The sequence below is a fragment of the Capra hircus genome, chromosome 8, assembly GCF_001704415.2.
Source record: "Capra hircus breed San Clemente chromosome 8, ASM170441v1, whole genome shotgun sequence".
Lineage (NCBI taxonomy): Eukaryota > Metazoa > Chordata > Mammalia > Artiodactyla > Bovidae > Capra > Capra hircus.
This window is the reverse complement of record NC_030815.1, coordinates 25246430-25265659: the sequence shown is the minus strand read 5'-3', so window position 1 is coordinate 25265659 and position 19230 is coordinate 25246430. Positions and strand designations below refer to the sequence as shown.

General features: G+C 41.3%; 1 protein-coding gene across 2 annotated transcripts in view; it reads left to right on the top strand.

The window, feature by feature from the left end:
• The window catches only part of ADAMTSL1 (ADAMTS like 1), a 1105223-nt gene that overhangs the window by 1042993 nt on the left and 43000 nt on the right, over positions 1–19230 (top strand). For both annotated transcript variants that reach the window (XM_018051922.1, XM_005683638.3), the window contains 2 exons: positions 16564–16776; positions 18830–19010. In XM_018051922.1, coding sequence (XP_017907411.1) covers positions 16564–16776; positions 18830–19010 — 394 coding nt within the window. The remainder of the gene's footprint in view (positions 1–16563; positions 16777–18829; positions 19011–19230) is intronic.

Sequence of the window (19230 nt, the reverse complement as noted above, 5' to 3'; positions counted from 1 at the left end):
GTTCAGTTCAGTCGCTCAGTCGTGTCTGACTCTGCGACCCCATGAATCACAGCACACCAGGCCTCCCTGTCCATCACCAACTCCCGGAGTTCACTCAGACTCACGTCCATCGAGTCAGTAATGCCATCCAGCCATCTCATCCTCTGTCGTCCCCTTCTCCTCCTGCCCCCAATCCCTCCCAGCATCAGAGTCTTTTCCAATGAGTCAACTCTTCACATGAGGTGGCCAAAGTACTGGAGTTTCAGCTTTAACATCATTCCTTCCAAAGAAATCCCAGGGCTGATCTCCTTCAGAATGGACTGGTTGGATCTCCTTACAGTCCAAGGGACTCGCAAGAGTCTTCTCCAACACCACAGTTCAAAAGCATCAATTCTTCAGCGCTCAGTCTTCTTCACAGTCCAACTCTCACATCCATACATGACCACAGGAAAAACCATAGCCTTGACTAGACGGTCCTTAGTTGGCAAAGTAATGTGTCTGCTTTTGAATATACTATCTAGGTTGGTCATAACTTTTCTTTCAAAGAGTAAGCATCTTTTAATTTCACTGCTGCAATCACCATCTGCAGTGTATAGTGTTGTGTTAATGCTGTACAGCAAAGTGATTCAATTATATACACACACACACACACACACACACATTCTTTTTCACTATGGTTTATCATAGGGTATTGAATTTAGTCTTGTCCTGTCCAGTAGGATCTTGTTATTTATCCACCCTATAAGCTGATGTCAGCTAACCCCAACCTCCCACTCCATCTGTTCCTCATAGCAACCACCAGTCTGTTCTCTGTCCACGTTTCTGTTTCATAAATAGGTTCATTTATATTGATTTTTAGATTCCACATATAAGCGATATCCTATAGAAATTCTTTCTCTTTCTGACTTACTTCACCTGGTATGATAATCTCTAGGTCCATCCATGTTGTTTCAAATGACATCATTTCATTCATTTTTATGGCTGAGCAGTAGTCCATTGTATATATGTACCATATATTCTTTATCCATTCATCTGTCAATGGGCATTTAGGTTTTTCCCATGTCTTAGCTATCATCATGAATAGTGCTGCTATGAACATTGGGGTGCATGTATCTATTTGAATTATAGTTTTGTCCAGATATAGGTCCAGGAGTAGGATTGCTAGATCATATGGTAATTCTATTTTTAGTTTTCTGAGGAACCTCCATACTCTTTTCCACAGTGGCTGCACACCAACAGAATAGGAGGGTTCCCTTTTCTCCACACTCTCTCCAGCATTTGTAACTTTTTGTAGACTTTTTAATGACGGTCATTCTGACTAGTGTGAAACCTCGTTGTAGTTTTGATTTGTATTTCTCTAATATTTAGCGATGTTGAGCATCTTTTCAAGTGCCTATTGGCCATCTATATGTCTTCTTTGGAGAAATGTCTATTTAGGGCTTCTGCCCATTTTTGGATTAGGTTTTTGTTTTTTGTTTTTGAGTTGTATGAGCTATTTATGTATTTTAGAAATTAAACCTATGTCAGTTACATCATTTGCAAATATTTTCTCCTGTAGGTTGTCTTTTCATTTTCTTTTATCATTTCCTTTGCTGTGCAAGAGCTTGTAAGTTTCCTAGGTCCCATTTATTTATTTTTGTTTTTATTTCTATTGCCTTGGGAGAGTGATGTAAGAAAACATTTGTATGATTCATGTCAGAATGTTTTGCCTATGTTCTCTTCTAGGAGTTGTATGCGATCACATCTAATGTTTAAGTCTTTAAGCCATTTTGAGTTTATTTTTGTCTAGGGTGTGAGGATGTGTTCTGACTTCACTGATTTACATGTGGCTGTCCTGCTTTCCCAACACCACTTAATGAAGATACTATCTTTTCTCCATTATATATTCTTGCCTCCCTTGTTGAAGATTAATTGACTGTAGGTGTGAATATATGAAAAGCAATATTTTTGAACACTGAGCCATTTCTGATGATCAATAATTTCATGTTTTTCTCTCTTTTTTATGGGTAATTTCATGTATATACAAAGTAAACAGAGCAGCATAATGAGCCCCATACACTCATCACCTAGCTTCAACAGACAATATCCTGCCATCCCTGTTTTGTTTTTACTTCCGTGAACTTCCCACCACCCCTGTACCTACTTATTTTCTTTTAGGTAAAATTTACATTTATTAAAATGCACAAATTTCACCATACAATTTTGGCAGATACACCTGTATAACCACATCCTTGACTAATATATGTTTGACCACTTGATTTTTTTCTTTTCAGTCTTTTTTCTCTCTTTGCTTCATTCTGGCTAATTTCTAGTACTACATCTTCAATTATCACAAATCTTTTTTCCATAATATTTAATCTTCTAATCCTGACTAGTGAATTTCATTTTATAAAATATGATTCATTTCTAGAAGTATATTTGATTCTTTTTAAAACTTCCATTTTCTTACTATATATATATTTTTTCCTTTAAATATTTATTTTTAATACCCTGCTTTAATATCTTTGTCTACTAATTTCATCATCCCTGTTGTTTCTAGATCTGTTCCCACTGAATGATTTTTATCTTGATTATGGGTCACATTTTCCTGCTTCTTGACTTATCAAGTAATATTTGATTGAAAGCTTCCCAATGTAAATTTTATACCAAGTGTTTAGATTTTGTTGTATTCTAGCAATTGTTGGATTTTCTTCTCTTAAGCAGTTAAGTTATTCAAAGTTTAATCTGATCTTTTTGAAGTTTGTTCTGAAGTTTAATTAAGAGCTAGTCTATAGTAGGCTTTACCCTGGGGCTCTTCTAGGGTCTCTATTGAGTTCCTCTCATGGTGGAAAAGGATGTTGCACTCTGGCTGGTCAAGACTTACAGCCCTTTGAGGCCTTCTGGAGCTTTGGGAAATGGTAGATTCACAGCTCTCTGGTTGATCTTTGGTCAGTGCAGAGTTTCACTCTGTAGGTGCATACATCTTTATTTGGGCTCAAAAGGAATTTACGCATATTTCTGGAGCTCTTTTTCTACATAACACTCTCATTTCCAGAATTCTGTTCAACTTCCAGATACCTCAGCCTCACTGAACTCTGTTTTTTGTCTCATTCCTTAGTCCAGATTGTCATGCTCTGCCTGGGATAGTCCTTTGATATGGGTTGAATTGTAGCCCCTCAAAAGTTGCTGAAATCTCTTATCCTTAGTACCTGTGAATGTGACCTTATTTGGAAATAGCGTCTGGGCAGATGATCAAGTTAAAATGGTGTCATTAGGATAGGCCCTAATCTAATTTGACTGGTGTCATCATAAAGAGGAGAAAAATTGTGCACAGAGACAGGCATGCCCTCAAGGGAGAAATCCATGCAAACATGAATGAAGAGATTGGAATGACGTGTCTGCAAGCCAAGGGACGCCAAAGATGGCCAGGGAACCACCAGAAGCTGAAACAGAACAGACTACCCCTCACAGCCCTCAGAAGGAACTAACACTGCTGACATTCTGATCTCAAACTTCTAGACTCCAGAACTGTGAGACAATAAAATTGTGTCATTTAAGTCTACTAGTCTGTGATACTTTGTTCTGGCAACCCTAGGAAATGATTACATCCTCCCTACCCTGCAGCTCAGAATGTCCCTCCAAGCAGGAAGGCAGGGAATTCATTGGGTTCACTAATCTATTTCTTTTCTTTCAGGAATCACAGCCAACTACTACCTGTTATCTAATGTCCAAACAGTAGTTTCATACATTTTTGTCAGATTTCTAGGTGTTTATGGCAAGAGAATAAACCCAGTCCTTATTACTCCATCATGCTTTCAAGATTTTTTTTAATATACTAATTTCATCACTTTGAGTCTGATGTTTCTAGGTGGTTTTTAACCTGATTGAAACTTTATGGTTCTCTAAGTTTGGGAGGTTTGTCATTTTTCTTTCGTCTAACATGTTTGTCTCATTTTTTTCTTTCCTTATTGGGCTTCAGTTACACATAGACTAGACTTCTTTCCCACAGGTCAGTGGAGCTCTGGGTTTTTTTTTCCTTCTATCTTTTTTCCCTCTGTTCTTCATGTTGGATAATTTCAGCTGAACTATCTTCATGTTCATTGACACTTTCTCCTGCCATCTCCAATTTTCTGTTAGGCCCATCAGATGAAATATCACTTCATTTTTTTGTTGTTTCAGCTCTAGAATTAGTTTTCATAGTGTCTACTTCTTTACTGAGATACCCCATCTTTTCATTATTATGAGCAGACTTTCCTCTAAGTCCTTAAGCGTATTTATAATCACTGCTTTAAAGTCACTGTCCACTCGTTTCAACGCTTGCATCATCTCAGGATTGGTTTCTCTTGACTGCTATTTTTCTTGAGTATGGGTTACATTTTTATCTTACCTAGTGTTTTTTAATTGTAAAATGTAAATTATACATGATATACAAGAAAGACTTTGGATTCTGTTATATTCCTCTGAAGAGTGTTTGGTTTTGTTCTAAAAGACAGCTAAATTGGCTGGACTCAACCTCTGTCTTCCCTGCAGTGGGAACTGAATTCTCCACTCTGATGTCAGCTTCTAGCTGCTGTCCTTTTGCTGGGATCCTCTGGGGTCTGCTAAAAAGAATTTGGACAGGATTTATGCAAATTTTAAGGTTTATCTTAAAGGATTTTACTGCTTAACTTTCCAGCTATCCTAACAGCCCCCAGACACTATCCTCTAACATCTCAAGACAATAAAGCTATACATTTTCCAGCAACCTCGGTCATATGGGGATTGAGGAATTTCCTCAGCAAAAAGCCATTAGATAGCAAATCACTTCTGTTGCAGTTCCTGGGTTTCTAGGACAGTCTCCTCTTCTGTTTCTGCCACTGCTTTTGATTACTCTTCAGTGCTTTACGAAAGTTGTTGTTTTGTGTATTTTGTTGTTGTTTAAGTTTTAAGATAGTCCAACCATGTTATTCACCACTTTTTGGATGCTACAATCCCTAGTCAATCCCTTGTTTTGAGAGTTTTCTGGCCAAGATCTGTCCCATTCCTGTTTTGCAACATTTTAAGCATTCTCATTCACCCTCTTCTTTAATCCTTTATCTTCTTAATAACACAGCTGTTGGTATACTTCTAAAGATTCAAGGCCCAGAGGTAAATTCTATCTTTAAAAAAAATATGTGTACATAGCACTAAATGGGATGTTTTGACTTTGCAGAGCACTTTTATTTCCAGTTGCACTAACTTGGAATTCCTGATCATTATTAAAACATGAGTTGGAATGAAGTTTATCTTTTAGTTACCTGGGCTCAGAGAGTGAAGAGTGGTTGTGGAAAGAATATGTTTTGTTTGTTATTTTCATTTGAAAAAAAATGAAATCACTCATTCATTCCACAATCTCTTGTATAACTCAGTTATATGCTAGTAATTTGTTTCTTTAATCCCTTTCCTTTCTGGATTCCCATGACATCACATGGTCTCAATTTTTCTCCTATCTCACAGACCCCTTTAATGCCTCCTCTCCCTTCTTCAATCAATGAACATTAGAGTTCTTCCACTGTCTTCTCCTGAGACCTGGCCCCTTTTCACTGAAGACTTCTTCCACACATCTATGAGACCAAAATATATCCTCAGTTTTTACTGCTAACTTCAATTTTAATCATATCAATGGAATTTTCCATCCTTTGATTCTGTCACAACCTTTAAAGTCAATATGCTTAAAACTGAATGTATCCATCACTGGGGTAGAAATAAGGAATAGCTTCTTTTCCTGATTTACTTGCTTCTGTTAACAATTCCACTAGTGTTCCAGTCTCTTCAGCTTCTCTTCTTTGTCTCCACCCACTTCTACCCACATCCTGTCAGAGCTACCTTTGCAAATATGTCTCATTTCTTGTATGTCTCATATCCTGTATTCTTTCTCTCAAGCCAGTACTTCTTAGAAAGAACCACCTTAGTGATTCTTCTAAAGCCAGCCTAGATCACTCCTCTCTTCAGAAACCTGCATGGGTTCCCAAAAGACCATATTTTGCCCTTTAAGATCCTCTCTATTGCAGCTCTTACCACCATGCCAGCATCGTCTTTGCTCCCCATGTTCCAATCAAGTCAACTCAGTTTTTTCTCTAAGACACATCACCAGTTTTTTCATCTTTGTACCTTTGCTCATACTCTATCTTCTAGACTGCACTCCTCCTCTACTATCCATGATCTCCATTCTTCTTAATCCTCAATAATCTCCATAGATAACTTCCCTTCAGGAGCCTTTCATCAGCGCAGTTCAATTTTACTACATATTGATCTAAACAATACAGACTGACTAATTCTTCTTTGCCCTTTACACTGGTATATCTGAGAAGAGGAGTGAGAACAATGAGTTTGAGATGATGTTGAGAACCTAAAAGCGCCTTAAAAATCCTCTAACTCACTGGTTACCAATAAAAGAATCTTCTTATGCAGAAGTCCAATATATTAATTCTGCTGTAATTGAAATGAGGATAAAGGCCCCAAAACCTCATATAGAGAACCCAGATTCCCTATCAAATTTCCCCAACCCTCTCCCCCTCCCCAATGCCTCTGCAAAACCTTAGGGCCCCAAGGAACATCAATTTGAAAAGTATTGATTAAATTAAAAGCTCTCATTTATAGATTGGAAAACAGAAACCAGAGAACCTTACCAAAATCTAGAGTTCTCTTCTGAGAGTCATGTATCTATGTGACTAAATGTGAAAGTAACAAAACTGCTTTTCCTTTTGAAACTTCCTACAGAATAGGTCTTCACCCTGATAGATTTCAGAGTGAGAGGCATTACTGTAAATGTAGCTTCTCAAATACTCAAAGTCTCAGTCACTGCTCCTCAAGAGTCTTTCTCACGTTCAGTTTCAAAATCTCCACATCCATGGCAGCCTTCACGCTCACTAGGAGCACCAAGCTGGTAAGCCCCAGATATGGGTCCAACATGCAGGACCCTGATGGGCTAAGAGAGATAGCCTGGCTGAACAATGTAACCTCTGATTACAGGAAACAAAAATGATTTTAAATGTAATTGTTATGCAAATGTACCACTTCAGTTCAGTCACTCAGTTGTGACACACTCTTTGCGACCCCATGAACCACACCACGCCAGGCCTCCCTGTCAATCACTAACTCATGGAGTTCACTCAAACTCACGTCCATCGAGTCAGTGATGCCATCCAGCCATCTCATCCTCTGTCGTCCCCTTCTCCTCCTGCCCTCAATCCCTCCCAGCATCAGGGTCTTTTCCAATGAGTCAACTCTTCGCATGAGGTGGCCAAAGTACTGGAGTTTCAGCTTCAGCATCAGTCCTTCCAATGAACACCCAGGACTGATCTCCTATAGGATGGACTGGTTGGATCTCCTTGCAGTCCAAGGGACTCTCAAGAGTCTTCTCCAACACCACAGTTCAAAAGCATCAATGCTTCAGTGCTCAGCTTTCTTCACAGTCCAACTCTCACATCCATACATGACTACTGGAAAAACCATAGCCTTGACTAGACGGACCTTTGTTGGCAAAGTAACATCCCTGCTTTTGAATATGCTGTCTAGGTTGGTCATAACTTTGCTTCCAAGGAGTAACTGTCTTTTAATTTCATGGCTGCAATCACCATCTGCAGTGATTTTGGAGCCCCAAAAAATAAAGTCTGACACTGTTTCCCCATCTATTTCCCATGAAGTGATGGGATCAGATGCCATGATCGTCATTTTCTAATGTTGAGCTTTAAGCCAACTTTTTCATCCTCCTCTTTCACTTACATCAAGAGGCTTTTTAGTTCCTCTTCACTTTCTGCCTTAAGGGTGGTGTCATCTGCATATCTGAGGTTATTGATATTTCTCCCAGCAATCTTGATTCCAGCTTGTGCTTCTTCCAGCCCAGCGTTTCTCATGATGTACTCTGCATAGAAGTTAAATAAGCAGGGTGACAATATACAGCCTTGACGTACTCCTCTTCCTATTTGGAACCAGTCTGTTATTCCATGTCCAGTTCTAACTGTAGCTTCCTGACCTGCATACAGATTTCTCAAGAGACAGGTCAGGTGGTCTGGTATGCCCATCTCTTTCAGAATTTTCCACAGTTTATTGTGATCCACACAGTCAAAGGCTTTGGCATAGTCAACAAAGCAGAAATAGATGTTTTTCTGGAACTCTCTTGCTTTTCCATGATCCAGCAGATGTTGGCAATTTGATCTCTGGTTCCTCTGCCTTTTCTAAATCCAGCTTGAACATCTGGAAGTTCACAGTTCACATACTGCTGAAGCCTGGCTTGGAGAATTTTGAGCATTATTTTACTAGCGTGTGAGATGAGTGCAATTGTGTGGTAGTTTGAGCATTCTTTGGCATTGCCTTTCTTTGGGATTGGAATGAAAACTGACCTTTTCCAGTCCTGTGGCCACTGCTGAGTTTTCCAAATTTGCTGGCATATTGAGTGCAGCACTTTGACAGCATCATCTTTCAGGATTTGAAATAGCTCAACTGAAATTCCATCACCTCCACTAGCTTTGTTCATAGTGATGCTTTCTAAGGCCCACTTCACATTCCAGGATGTCTGGGTCTAGGTGAGTGATCACACCATCATGATTATCTTGATCGTGAAGCTCTTTTTTGTACAGTTCTTCTGTGTATTCTTGCCACCTCTTCTTAATACCTTCTGCTTCTGTTAGGTCCTTAACATGTCTGTCTTTTATCGAGCCCATCTTTGCATGAAATGTTCCCTTGGTATCTCTAATTTTCTTGAAGACATCTCTAGTCTTTCCCATTCTGTTCTTTTCCTCTATTTCTTTGCACTGATCACTGAGGAAGGCTTTCTTATCTCTCCTTGCTATTCTTTGGAACTCTGCATTCAGATGCTTTTATCTTTCTTTTTCTCCTTTGCTTTTTACTTCTTCCCTTTTCACAGCTATTTATAAGGCCTCCTCAGACAGCCATTTTGCTTTTTTGCATTTCTTTTCCATGGGGATGGTCTTGCTCCCTGTCTCCTATACAGTGTCACAAACCTCTGTCCATAGTTCATCAGGCACTCTGTCCATCAGATCTAGTCCCTTAAATCTATTTCTCACTTCCACTGTATTATCATAAGGGATTTGATTTAAGTCATACCTGAATGGTCTAGTGATTTTCCCCACTTGCTTCAATTTAAGTCTGAATTTGGCAATAAGGAGTTCATGATCTGAGCCACAGTCAGCTCCTGGTCTCGTTTTTGCTGACTGTATAGAGCTTCTCCATCTTTGGCTGCAAAGAACATTATCAGTCTGATTTTGGTGTTGACCATCTGGTGATGTCCATGTGTAGAGTCTTCTCTTGTGTTGTTAGAAGAGAGTTTTTGCTATGACCAGTGCATTCTCTTGGCAAAACTCTATTAGCCTTTGCCCTGCTTCATCCCATACTCCAAGACCAAATTTGCCTATTACTCCAGGTGTTTCTTGACTTCCTACTTTTGCATTCCAGTCCCCTATAATGAGAAGGACATCTTTTTTGGGTGTTAGTTCTAAAAGGTCCTGTAGGTCTTCATAGAACCGTTCAACTTTACAGCTTCTTCAGCATTACTGGTTGGGGCATAGGCTTGGATTACAGTGATATTGAATGGTTTGCCTTGGAAACAGAGATCTTTCTGTCGTTTTTGAGATTGCATCCAAGTACTGCATTTCGGACTCTTTTGTTGACTAGGATGGCTACTCCATTTCTTCTTAGGGATTCCTGCCCACAGTAGTAGATATAATGCTCATCTGAGTTAAATTCACCCATTCCAGTCCATTTTAGTTCGCTGATTCCTAGAATGTTGATGTTCACTCTTGCCATCTCCTGTTTGACTACTTCCAATTTGCCTTGATTCATGGACCTGACATTCCAGGTTCCTGTGCGATATTGCTCCTTACAGCATCGGATCTTGCTTCTATCACCAGTCACATCCACAACTGGGTATTGTTTTTGCTTTGGCTCCATCCCTTCATTCTTTCTGGAGTTATTTCTCTACTGATCTCCAGTAGCATATTGGGCACCTACCGACCTGGGGAGTTCCTCTTTCAGTATCCTATCATTTTGCCTTTTCATACTGTTCAGAATGTGAAATGACAGAATGTGGTCCACTGGAGAAGGGAATGGCAAACCACTTCAGTATTCTTGCCTTGAGAACCCCATGAACAGTATGAACAGTATGAAATGTACCACTTAGCTGACTAAGATTTCTGGCTCCTGGATAAGTAACTTTATCAGCCATAGAAAACAGCCTGTGGCTGCTACCACGCCTTTCCCTGCCTAAATGGTCTCTCAGAAAACTAATCCTAATGGAGTTGGAAAAATGAAGATTAAAGCTAAATTGAGAGATTGCCTGGCAAAATCTCCTGTTTCCTTGGGAAGAGCAAGGTTCTTATTTTTCAGTTTGGAATCTAGTCAGTCTCACCGTACTCTGTCCACAACAATCAAATAAAACAATTACTGCAGCCAGCATCTCAGCAGCATATGGCATCTTTTCTTCTTTAAAGCAAATGGGATAGGAAGACATAGATCTGTAGATCTGTCTGTTTCAGTAAGTCAAAGAAGCTGTACTTGTTTCAAACTTGTTTTGAAATCATGCTGTATGCCTAAACAAACATACAGCTTCCATGACTTTTATTAGAAAATTAAACCAACGTCTGACTCCAGACGACATTTGGGACTGGAGGGAGTGGGTGCTGCTGAGTCCCTAGAGGTTCCCAATGGCATGATCTCTACGCACCTCTCCCCAAGGCCATTCGCACCGTCATTTCATAACAGGAGTACAGTGACACCACCATGAGCCTCATGGCATATAGATGCCTAGATGCCACCAGAAGCATGTGGGGAGCCTGCTCCTCTGAGATGGTGAACCAGGTCAGGTGAGAGCTGGGTCAGCACACGGGTAGAAACTCCATCCTACTGGATGCCTTGGATCCACAGGTGATCTGGAAGCCCCTATTCCCTAAATGTATCAATTAGTTACCTCAGCCTACCCTTGAAGATGCATTAAAATAAACCCCCAAGATACAATGGCTTAAAATAACAATCATTTATTCTTACTGATCTTCCTTAGTTCAGCTGATCTGAACTGGGTTTGGCTGGACTGACTTGGCTCTTCCCCACGTTTTTCTCATCTTCCCCTTGGGACCATCAGGCTAGTCCAGGCATGTTCTACAGTGATGGCAAAGGCACAAGAACACAAGCAAAAACTCACCAGGTCTCTCGAGGTCTAGGATCGAAACTGGCACCCAGCACATCTGCCGCCTCAGTTATTTTATTATGGAAAAATACACGTAACGGACAATTTACAATTTTAACCATTTTTAAGTGTACAATTCAGTGGCATTAATTACATTCCTACTGTTGCACAACCTCACACTATCCATCTCCAGAACTTCTTCATCATCTTAAACAGAAACCCAAACCATTAAATAATAATACTCCATTGCCTCCTTCCTCCAGCCCCTGCTAATTACTATTCACTTTCTGTTTCTACAAATTTGGCTGCTCTAGGTATTTCATATAAGAGGAGTCATACAGTATTAGTCCTATGCTGTCTGACTTCCTGTACTTAATGTTTTCAAGTTTAATGCATGTTGTCACATGTATCAGAATTTTATTCCCTTTTAAGTCTGAATAATATTCATCATATATATTTATCACATTTGCTTATCCATCCATCTGTTGATGGCCCTCTGAGTTGTTTTCACCATTTGGCTATCATGAATAATGCTGCCGTGGACATTGGTGTACAAATATCTATTCAAGTACTGCTTTCAAATCTTTTGGATATATAGCCAGAAGTAGAATAGTTCAGTTCAGTTCAGTTGCTCAGTCGTGTCAGACTCTTTGCGACCCCATGAACCGCAGCACGCCAGGCCTCCCTGACCATCACCAACTGCCAGAGTCTGCCCAAACCCATGTCCATTGAGTTGGTGATGCCATCCAGCCATCTCATCCTCTGTCATCCCCTTCTCCTCTTGCCCTCAATCTTTCCCGGCATCAGAGTCTTTTCAAATGAGTCAGCTCTCCGCATCAGGAGGCCAAAGTATTGGAGTTTCAGCTTCAGCATCAGTCCTTCCAATGAACACCCAGGGCTGATCTCCTTTAGAATGGACTGGTTGGATCTCCTTGCAGTCCAAGGGACTCTCAAGAGTCTTCTCCAACACCACAGTTCAAAAGCATCAATTCTTCGGCGCTCAGCTTTCTTTATAGTCCAACTCTCAAATCCATACATGACTACTGGAAAAACCATAGCCTTGACTAGACGGACCTTTGTTGGCAAAGTAATGTCTCTGCTTTTGAATATGCTATCTAGGTTGGTCATAACTTTCCTTCCAAGGAGTAAATGTCTTTTAATTTCATGGCTGCAGTCACCATCTGCAGTGATTTTGGAGCCCCCAAAAATAAAGTCTGACACTGTTTCCACTGTTTCCCCATCTATTTGCCATGAAGTGATGGGACCAGATGCCATGATCTTCGTTTTCTGAATGTTGAGCTTTTTTGTATATATATAAATGTATTTATTTTAATTGGAGGCTAATTAGTTTACAATATTGTATTGGTTTTGCCATACATCAACATGAATGTGCCATGAGTGTACACGTGTTCCCCATCCTGAACCCCCCTCCTACCTCCTTCCTCATACCATCCCTCTGGGTCATCCCAGGGCATGTTGAGCTTTAAGCCAACTTTTTCGTTCTCCTCTTTCACTTTCATCAAGAGGCTCTTTAGTTCTTCTTCACTTTCTGCCATAAGGGTGATGTCATCTGCATATCTCAGGTTATTAATATTTCTCCCAGCAATCTTGATTCCAGCTTGTGCTTCTTCCAGCCCAGCATTGCTCATGATGTACTCTGCATATAAGGTAAATAAGCAGGGTGACAATATACAGCCTTGAAGTACTCCTTTTCCTATTTGGAGCCACTCTGTTGTTCCATATCCAGTTCTAACTGTTGCTTCCTGACCTGCATACAGGTTTCTCAAGAGGCAGGTCAGGTGGTCTGGTATTCCCATCTCTTTCAGAATTTTCCACAATTTATTGTGATCCACACAGTCAAAGGCTTTGGAATAGTCAGCAAAGCAGAAATAGATGTTTTTCTGGAACTCTCTTGCTTTTTCCATGATCCAGTGGATGTTGGCAATTTGATCTCTGGTTCCTCTGCCTTTTCTAAAACCAGCTTGAACATCTGGAAGTTGACGGTTCACGTATTGCTGAAGCCTGGCTTGGAGAATTTTGAGCATTACTTTACTAGCGTGTGAGATGAGTAGAGAGGTAGAATAACTGCTGAGTAATTCTAAATTTTTTTAGGAATTTTAATATTGTTTTCCACAGTGGCTGCACCATTTTACATTTCCACCAGCAATACACAAGCATTATAATTTTCCCACATCTTCATCAACTCTAGTTAATTTTTTTCTCATATTTAAATAATAGCCATCCTAATGGTCATAAAGTGGTATATCATTGTGGTTTTGATTTGTGTTTCTATAGCAATTAGTGATGTTGAGCATCTTTTCACATACTGATTAACATTTGCCTATCTTTGAAAAATATCTGTTCAAGTATTTTGCTCATTTTTAAATTTGGTTAGTGTTTTTTGTTGAGTTGTAGGAATTCTTTCTGTATCTTTATATATTAATCTCTTATCAGATCTGATTTGTAAATATTTTCATTTGTGTGAGTCACGTTTTCACTCTCTTGTATCCCTTCATTCATTTATGTTTTTCTTTATTTTAGCAATGTTTTGTAATTTTCAGTGTACACGTCTTTTGCCTACTTGGTTTAGTTTATTCTTAAATGTTTTATTGTTTTTGATAGTTGTATAAATGGAATTGTTTTCTTTCTAAAATGCTATTTTTTATTTTGGCTGCTCTGCATCTTTGTAGCTGCACATGGTCTTTCTTTAGGTTATGGCAAGCAGAAGGAACTCTCTAGTAGCTTCTAGAGAGTACTCGAGCACTCTCTAGCTACTCTCTACTCTCTAGTTGCAGTGTGCAGGCTCCTCACTGTGGTTTCCCTTGTTGCAGAGCATGTCTTCTAGGAGCATGGGCTCAGTTTAGTTGTGGTGCAGGGTATTAGCTTCCCTGCAGCATGAGGAATCCTCTCAGACCATGGATTGAACCTGTGTCCCCTGCATTGGCAGGCATATTCTTAACTACTGGACCACCAGGGAAATCCTGGAATTGTCTTAATTTCCTTTTCAGATTTTTCATTTCTAGTGTTTGTTTTAGTTTTTAGTTTTAGTTCAGTCGCTCAGTCATGTCTGACTATTTGTGACCCCATCAATTGCAGCACGCCAAGCCTCCCTGTCCATCACCAACTCCCGGAGTTCACTCAAACTCACGTCCATCGAGTCAATGATGCCATCCAGCCATCTCATCCTCTGTCCTCCTGCCCCCAATCCCTCCCAGCATCAGAGTCTTTTCCAATGAGTCAACTCTTCGCATGAGGTGGCCAAAGTACTGGAGTTTCAGCTTTAGCATGATTCCTTCCAAAGAAATCCCAGGGCTGATCTCCTTCAGAATGGGCTGGTTGTTAGTAGCCATTTTATCAGCCAGAGTAGTCACATGGCCAAAACTAAAGTCAGGAGGAGGGGAAGTATAGTCCACCCTGCAAAATTACACTGCAGAGTGAGTCCACATAGGGAGGATTGAAAAATTGGGTCCTGTAATGATATTCCAGACTGAACTTCTGAGGGTCAATTTTAGCGTTGTTTTTCCAGGGGCCTTCTGCAGAAGCAGTCTATTGCTACTACTTCAACCTACACAACCACAGTGAAAATGTAAAAAGGCAAGGGAATAAAGGGAGTAAGCAGACAACGAAAGGAGGTATCAAAGTGCCTAAGTACTGAGTTGGCCAAACACTCAGACAAACTTGGCCAACCTAATAAATTGTTGGTGCCCCGCCAGACAAGTAGTAGGTATAGAGGAAAGAACAGAAGGCAATGAGTCAGATAGAAGGTCTGGCTTTGATCTTGGAACGGTCTGTTAACATTTCTTAATATCTCTGGGCCTCTGGCCGTAAGCTAGATCTATCTCTTTAAAGACCTTTCCTGTGTTAACGCTGCCATCTTATAAAAATCCTAACAGTGCCGCCCCCAGAACACAGCACAAGTCAGCGTTAGGAGATCCGTTCTCCATACAGATCCGCAAGCACACACATCCATGCGGGTGACCATCTGTGTGTCTCACTGATCCCATCTTCTGCCTACATCTCAGCTTTATTGGTGTGCTTTTTTGCATCCCATACCAGTTGAGATCTCCTTGAAAAAAGGAAGATAGTCATTACTTACTTAACTGTCCCCAGAACACTATGCACCAAATACATATTTTTTAAGTGAACTGTGCAGTCCATAGGGTCGCAAAGAGCCAGACACGACTAAGCAACTGAACTGAGTAAAAAACCTCTACTATCTTTATTTTGAATGATTTATCTTGCATTTTGAGATTTTCAAATAATTTTTCTCTGGAAGCTAAATTTCTGGAGTCACAACAGCAAATTCAGCAAGTACAAATTTAGAGGTAATGAGTTTTCTCTCACAGTTGCAGTTTATTTCACTAATTTTATGCTGCTAAATAGACATCATATCTCAGTTTTATTTCAGAATTTTAATGTAACACAGTAAGTTAAATGACTATGTAATAAGTATGACATTTTACATGTCCAGTGCAGGCTTAGTTGTCAGAAGAGCTGTCAAAAGACCAAAGTTCTTGACTTACAGAGAAATGAGAGCAGTGTTTAAAATTGTTTTTCTAGTCTTTGTTGAAAATTTGGGGCTTGAAAATCACATAAAGAGTAAAATGGAGGCAGACATTGGATATTTACCAATTAAAGTTTGATTCTTAATTATCACTACATACATCAGTACATGGGTTTTTTTCCCCAAAACATTGCATTTGAAGAAGTGACTTCTTTCAGTATAACAGCCTATTATACAAAGTGAAGTAAGTCAAAAAGAGAAAGACAAATATTGTATATTAACAGGTGTACAGAATCTAGAAAGATAGGATGAACCTTTTTGCAGGGCAGCAATGGAGATGCAGACATAGCAAACAGACTTGTGGACACAGTAGGGAAAGAAGAGGGCGGGATGAATGGAGAGAGGAGCACTGAACATATGTTACCATATGTAAAACAGATAGCCAGTGGGGATTTGTTTTGTGACACAGGGAGCTCAACCCAGTGCTCTGTGACAGCCTAGAGGGGTGGGAGATGGGAGGCGGGCTCAGGAGGGAGGGGACATATGTAAACCTGTGGCTAATTCATGTTGATTTATGTCAGAGGCCAACACAATATTGTAAAGCAGTTATCCTACAATTTTTAAAAATGGCATAGGAACTAATTTGTGAAATCACATTCAATGAGTAAATCTTAATTGCTTCATTTTTTTTTAATTAGTACAGGGACATAGGTTAAAATAGATACTTCATGTTCCCCAGGATTTTTTCCTTGAGTTGAATGAATAATAGTCACTTTCCCAGTATCCCAGAGAACAGAAATATCTCCTGTTTGCTTGGGAATGTCATAGAGAAGCAACCCTGAATGTATGGCCTCAAAATCCATGGACATCGTCAAGCAGCTCATCAGGAATGTGTCCTTTCTGGCTGTATCCATGGCTTACCCCTCCTCTCCTCTCCTTCCAGGCTGCCCTGTCAAAGGCGACCCTACTCCCAATATTACCTGGTTCCACGGTGACCAGCCAGTGGCCAATGTCACAGGACTGATGTATCACATCTTGGCAGCTGGACAGATTCTCCAGGTTGCAAATCTTAGTGGTGGGTCTCACGGGGACTTCAGCTGCCTTGCTCAAAATGAGGCAGGAATGCTCATGCAGAAGGCCTTTTTAGTGATCCAAGGTAAGAAACCCTTCAGGACCTGGGTGCCAGGCTTGCTTCTTGAAAAAGAGAGTCTACTTGGGAATCTAATTCTCTAACAGAACAAAGTGATTTCTGATCCCTGGTGGTCCTTAAGAGTGTGAAAATGGAAACCCAACCATGTTGCCATTACTATGAGGCTCTCTTCAGAAAAGCCACTTATCTGCATCTCAGCAGAACCTGGAAAAGTCAGTGCTGCTTTCATAGGTGTGCCCTTCTGCTCACCATGTTACTGCTGCTCAGGACCAAGGAGATCCACATAGGAGAGCAGATGTTTCCTTTATGCTGGCCTAATCACTAAAGAACACACACACTCGCCTGTTAGGGAAATAGAAGTTTTCTCTGTTGGACTGGTTTAAAATTTCCTCTCAAGGTGAACCATGTGGTTTCTGTCCCCTGCCTTGGAGCCTGGGGCTGGCACCAGGACCAGTGGGTCATGCAGAAGCCTTCAGCTACAGTCACATGTCGCGTGCTTGCCTGGCCCCTGCCCTGTGGTCTGTCCACGAGCAGACTGAGGAGTCTGTGTGGCTCACACAGTCACCTGCCAGGTACACGTGCGGGTCCAAGAGCCTTTGGATGGGGCCTGCATTCGCTGCCCCAAGAAAGGGTAGCGAAAGAGCCCAGCAGAGTGGGAAAGGAGCCCAAACTGGCCTTATTATAGAAACTACGCGAGGCCTTTGAGTTTTCCATAGTCTGGTTCTACCTGTGGCCTGTATGTAACACTTACAAGGAAAGCAAAATTCTACTGCACATATCCTAAAATAGAGGCTTCCGTGGGAAGCGACAGAGTTCGTTCCAGAATAGCACATAAGGGTGGATATTTTTCTGAGTCCATAGGTTTTCTGCTGAAACACCCTCCACCACCATTTGGCCTTCCAGATAGGGAAGTCAGTGTTGCATTTTCTTGTCAGCCAGCCAGTCTCTGCTGAAAACCAGAAGGCAGTGTCCATCTGCAAGTTTTGTAAAACACAATTGACAAATAAGCACTCAAAATTTACCAGCCCATAGTTATTTTTAACAGTTCTCCTACCAGTGAGTCCCAGACCCCCCAATAAAAAGTCCAAAGAAATGGCCTTTCTGACTTATGTCATAGTCTCCATAAATAAATGTTCTTTTAATAGGCTATTTTTCTGTAACATATACAAAGTCCATCTCCAATATGGACTTTTAAATATCATTGTTGAGTACCTCTTGTATATCTCTTTGTTGAAAAATAAAGTCACCTTCTGGTAAGCCAACAGGGGGAATAAAAGTACTTTAGGAAGTAGGTTTTAAAATATGAGAGCTACAGCCGCTGATGAAGTTCTAGGTGCCAGGTCCTGGGCTAGACCCAGTGCTCCACACATGCTCAGTTGCTTCAGTCATGTCCAACACTTTGCGACCCCATGGACTGTAGCCCACCAGATTCCTCTGTCCATGGGATTCTCCAAGCAAGAATGGAGTGGGTTGCCATGCCCTTCTTCAGAGGATCTTCCTGACCAAGGGATCGAACTCACATCCCTTATGTCTCCTGCATTGGCAGGCGGGTTCTTTGCCATTGGCACCACCTGGGAAGCCCAGGGCTAGGCCCTGTACTTTCTTTATATCCTGTTCTCCAGTAGTGTGATGAGATAAAGGAACTGTACTCACTTTATTGGATGAGCCAGCTCAGGCCCTTGGAGACCATGTGACTTGCCTAGACCTGGAGCCCACTGAGGGGCACTTTATTTCAGTCACTAAGTCATGTGTCCAACTCTTTGCAACCCAATGGATGTAGCCCATCAGGCTCCTCTCTCCATGGGATTTCCCAGGCAAGAATATTAGAGTGGGTTGCCATTTCCTTCTTCAGGAGATCTTCCTGACCCAGGGATCAAACCTGCATCTCCTTCATTGGCAGGTGTGTTCTTTACCACTGCACCACAAGAAGCATCACGGGGCACAGCCTCATTCATAACAGCATCTCATCCCCTCCCTGCCCCACCCCACCCTGCTCAGAAGGAACAGCATGAGCATTGATGCTACCTTCTTGTCACCTCTGATTCTCCTCCTGTGACAGATTACTGGTGGTCTGTGGACAGACCGGTGACCTGCTCAGCCTCCTGTGGCAACAGGGGGGTTCAGCAGCCCCGCCTGCGGTGTCTCCTGAACAACACGGAGGTGGACCCCGCTCACTGCGCAGGGAAGGTGCGCCCTGCTGTGCAGCCTATCCCCTGCAACCGGAGAGACTGCCCTTCCCGGTGAGTGCACCAGCCCCTCCCCAGGATGGGCCTGGACTTGCAGCCAGGCTCATGGCCAGCCCTTGTTAAGTACTGTGAGAGCGAGAGACACTGAGTGCCAGTGAGGGAGTCTGATGGCCGAGGAGCCACACGTTCTGTTGGCCCTGGCCCACCAGACTCCCCACTGTACAGAAAACATCCCCCAGGACAAGCCTCCTTTCTCAGTTGTTTGTCCTCTCGC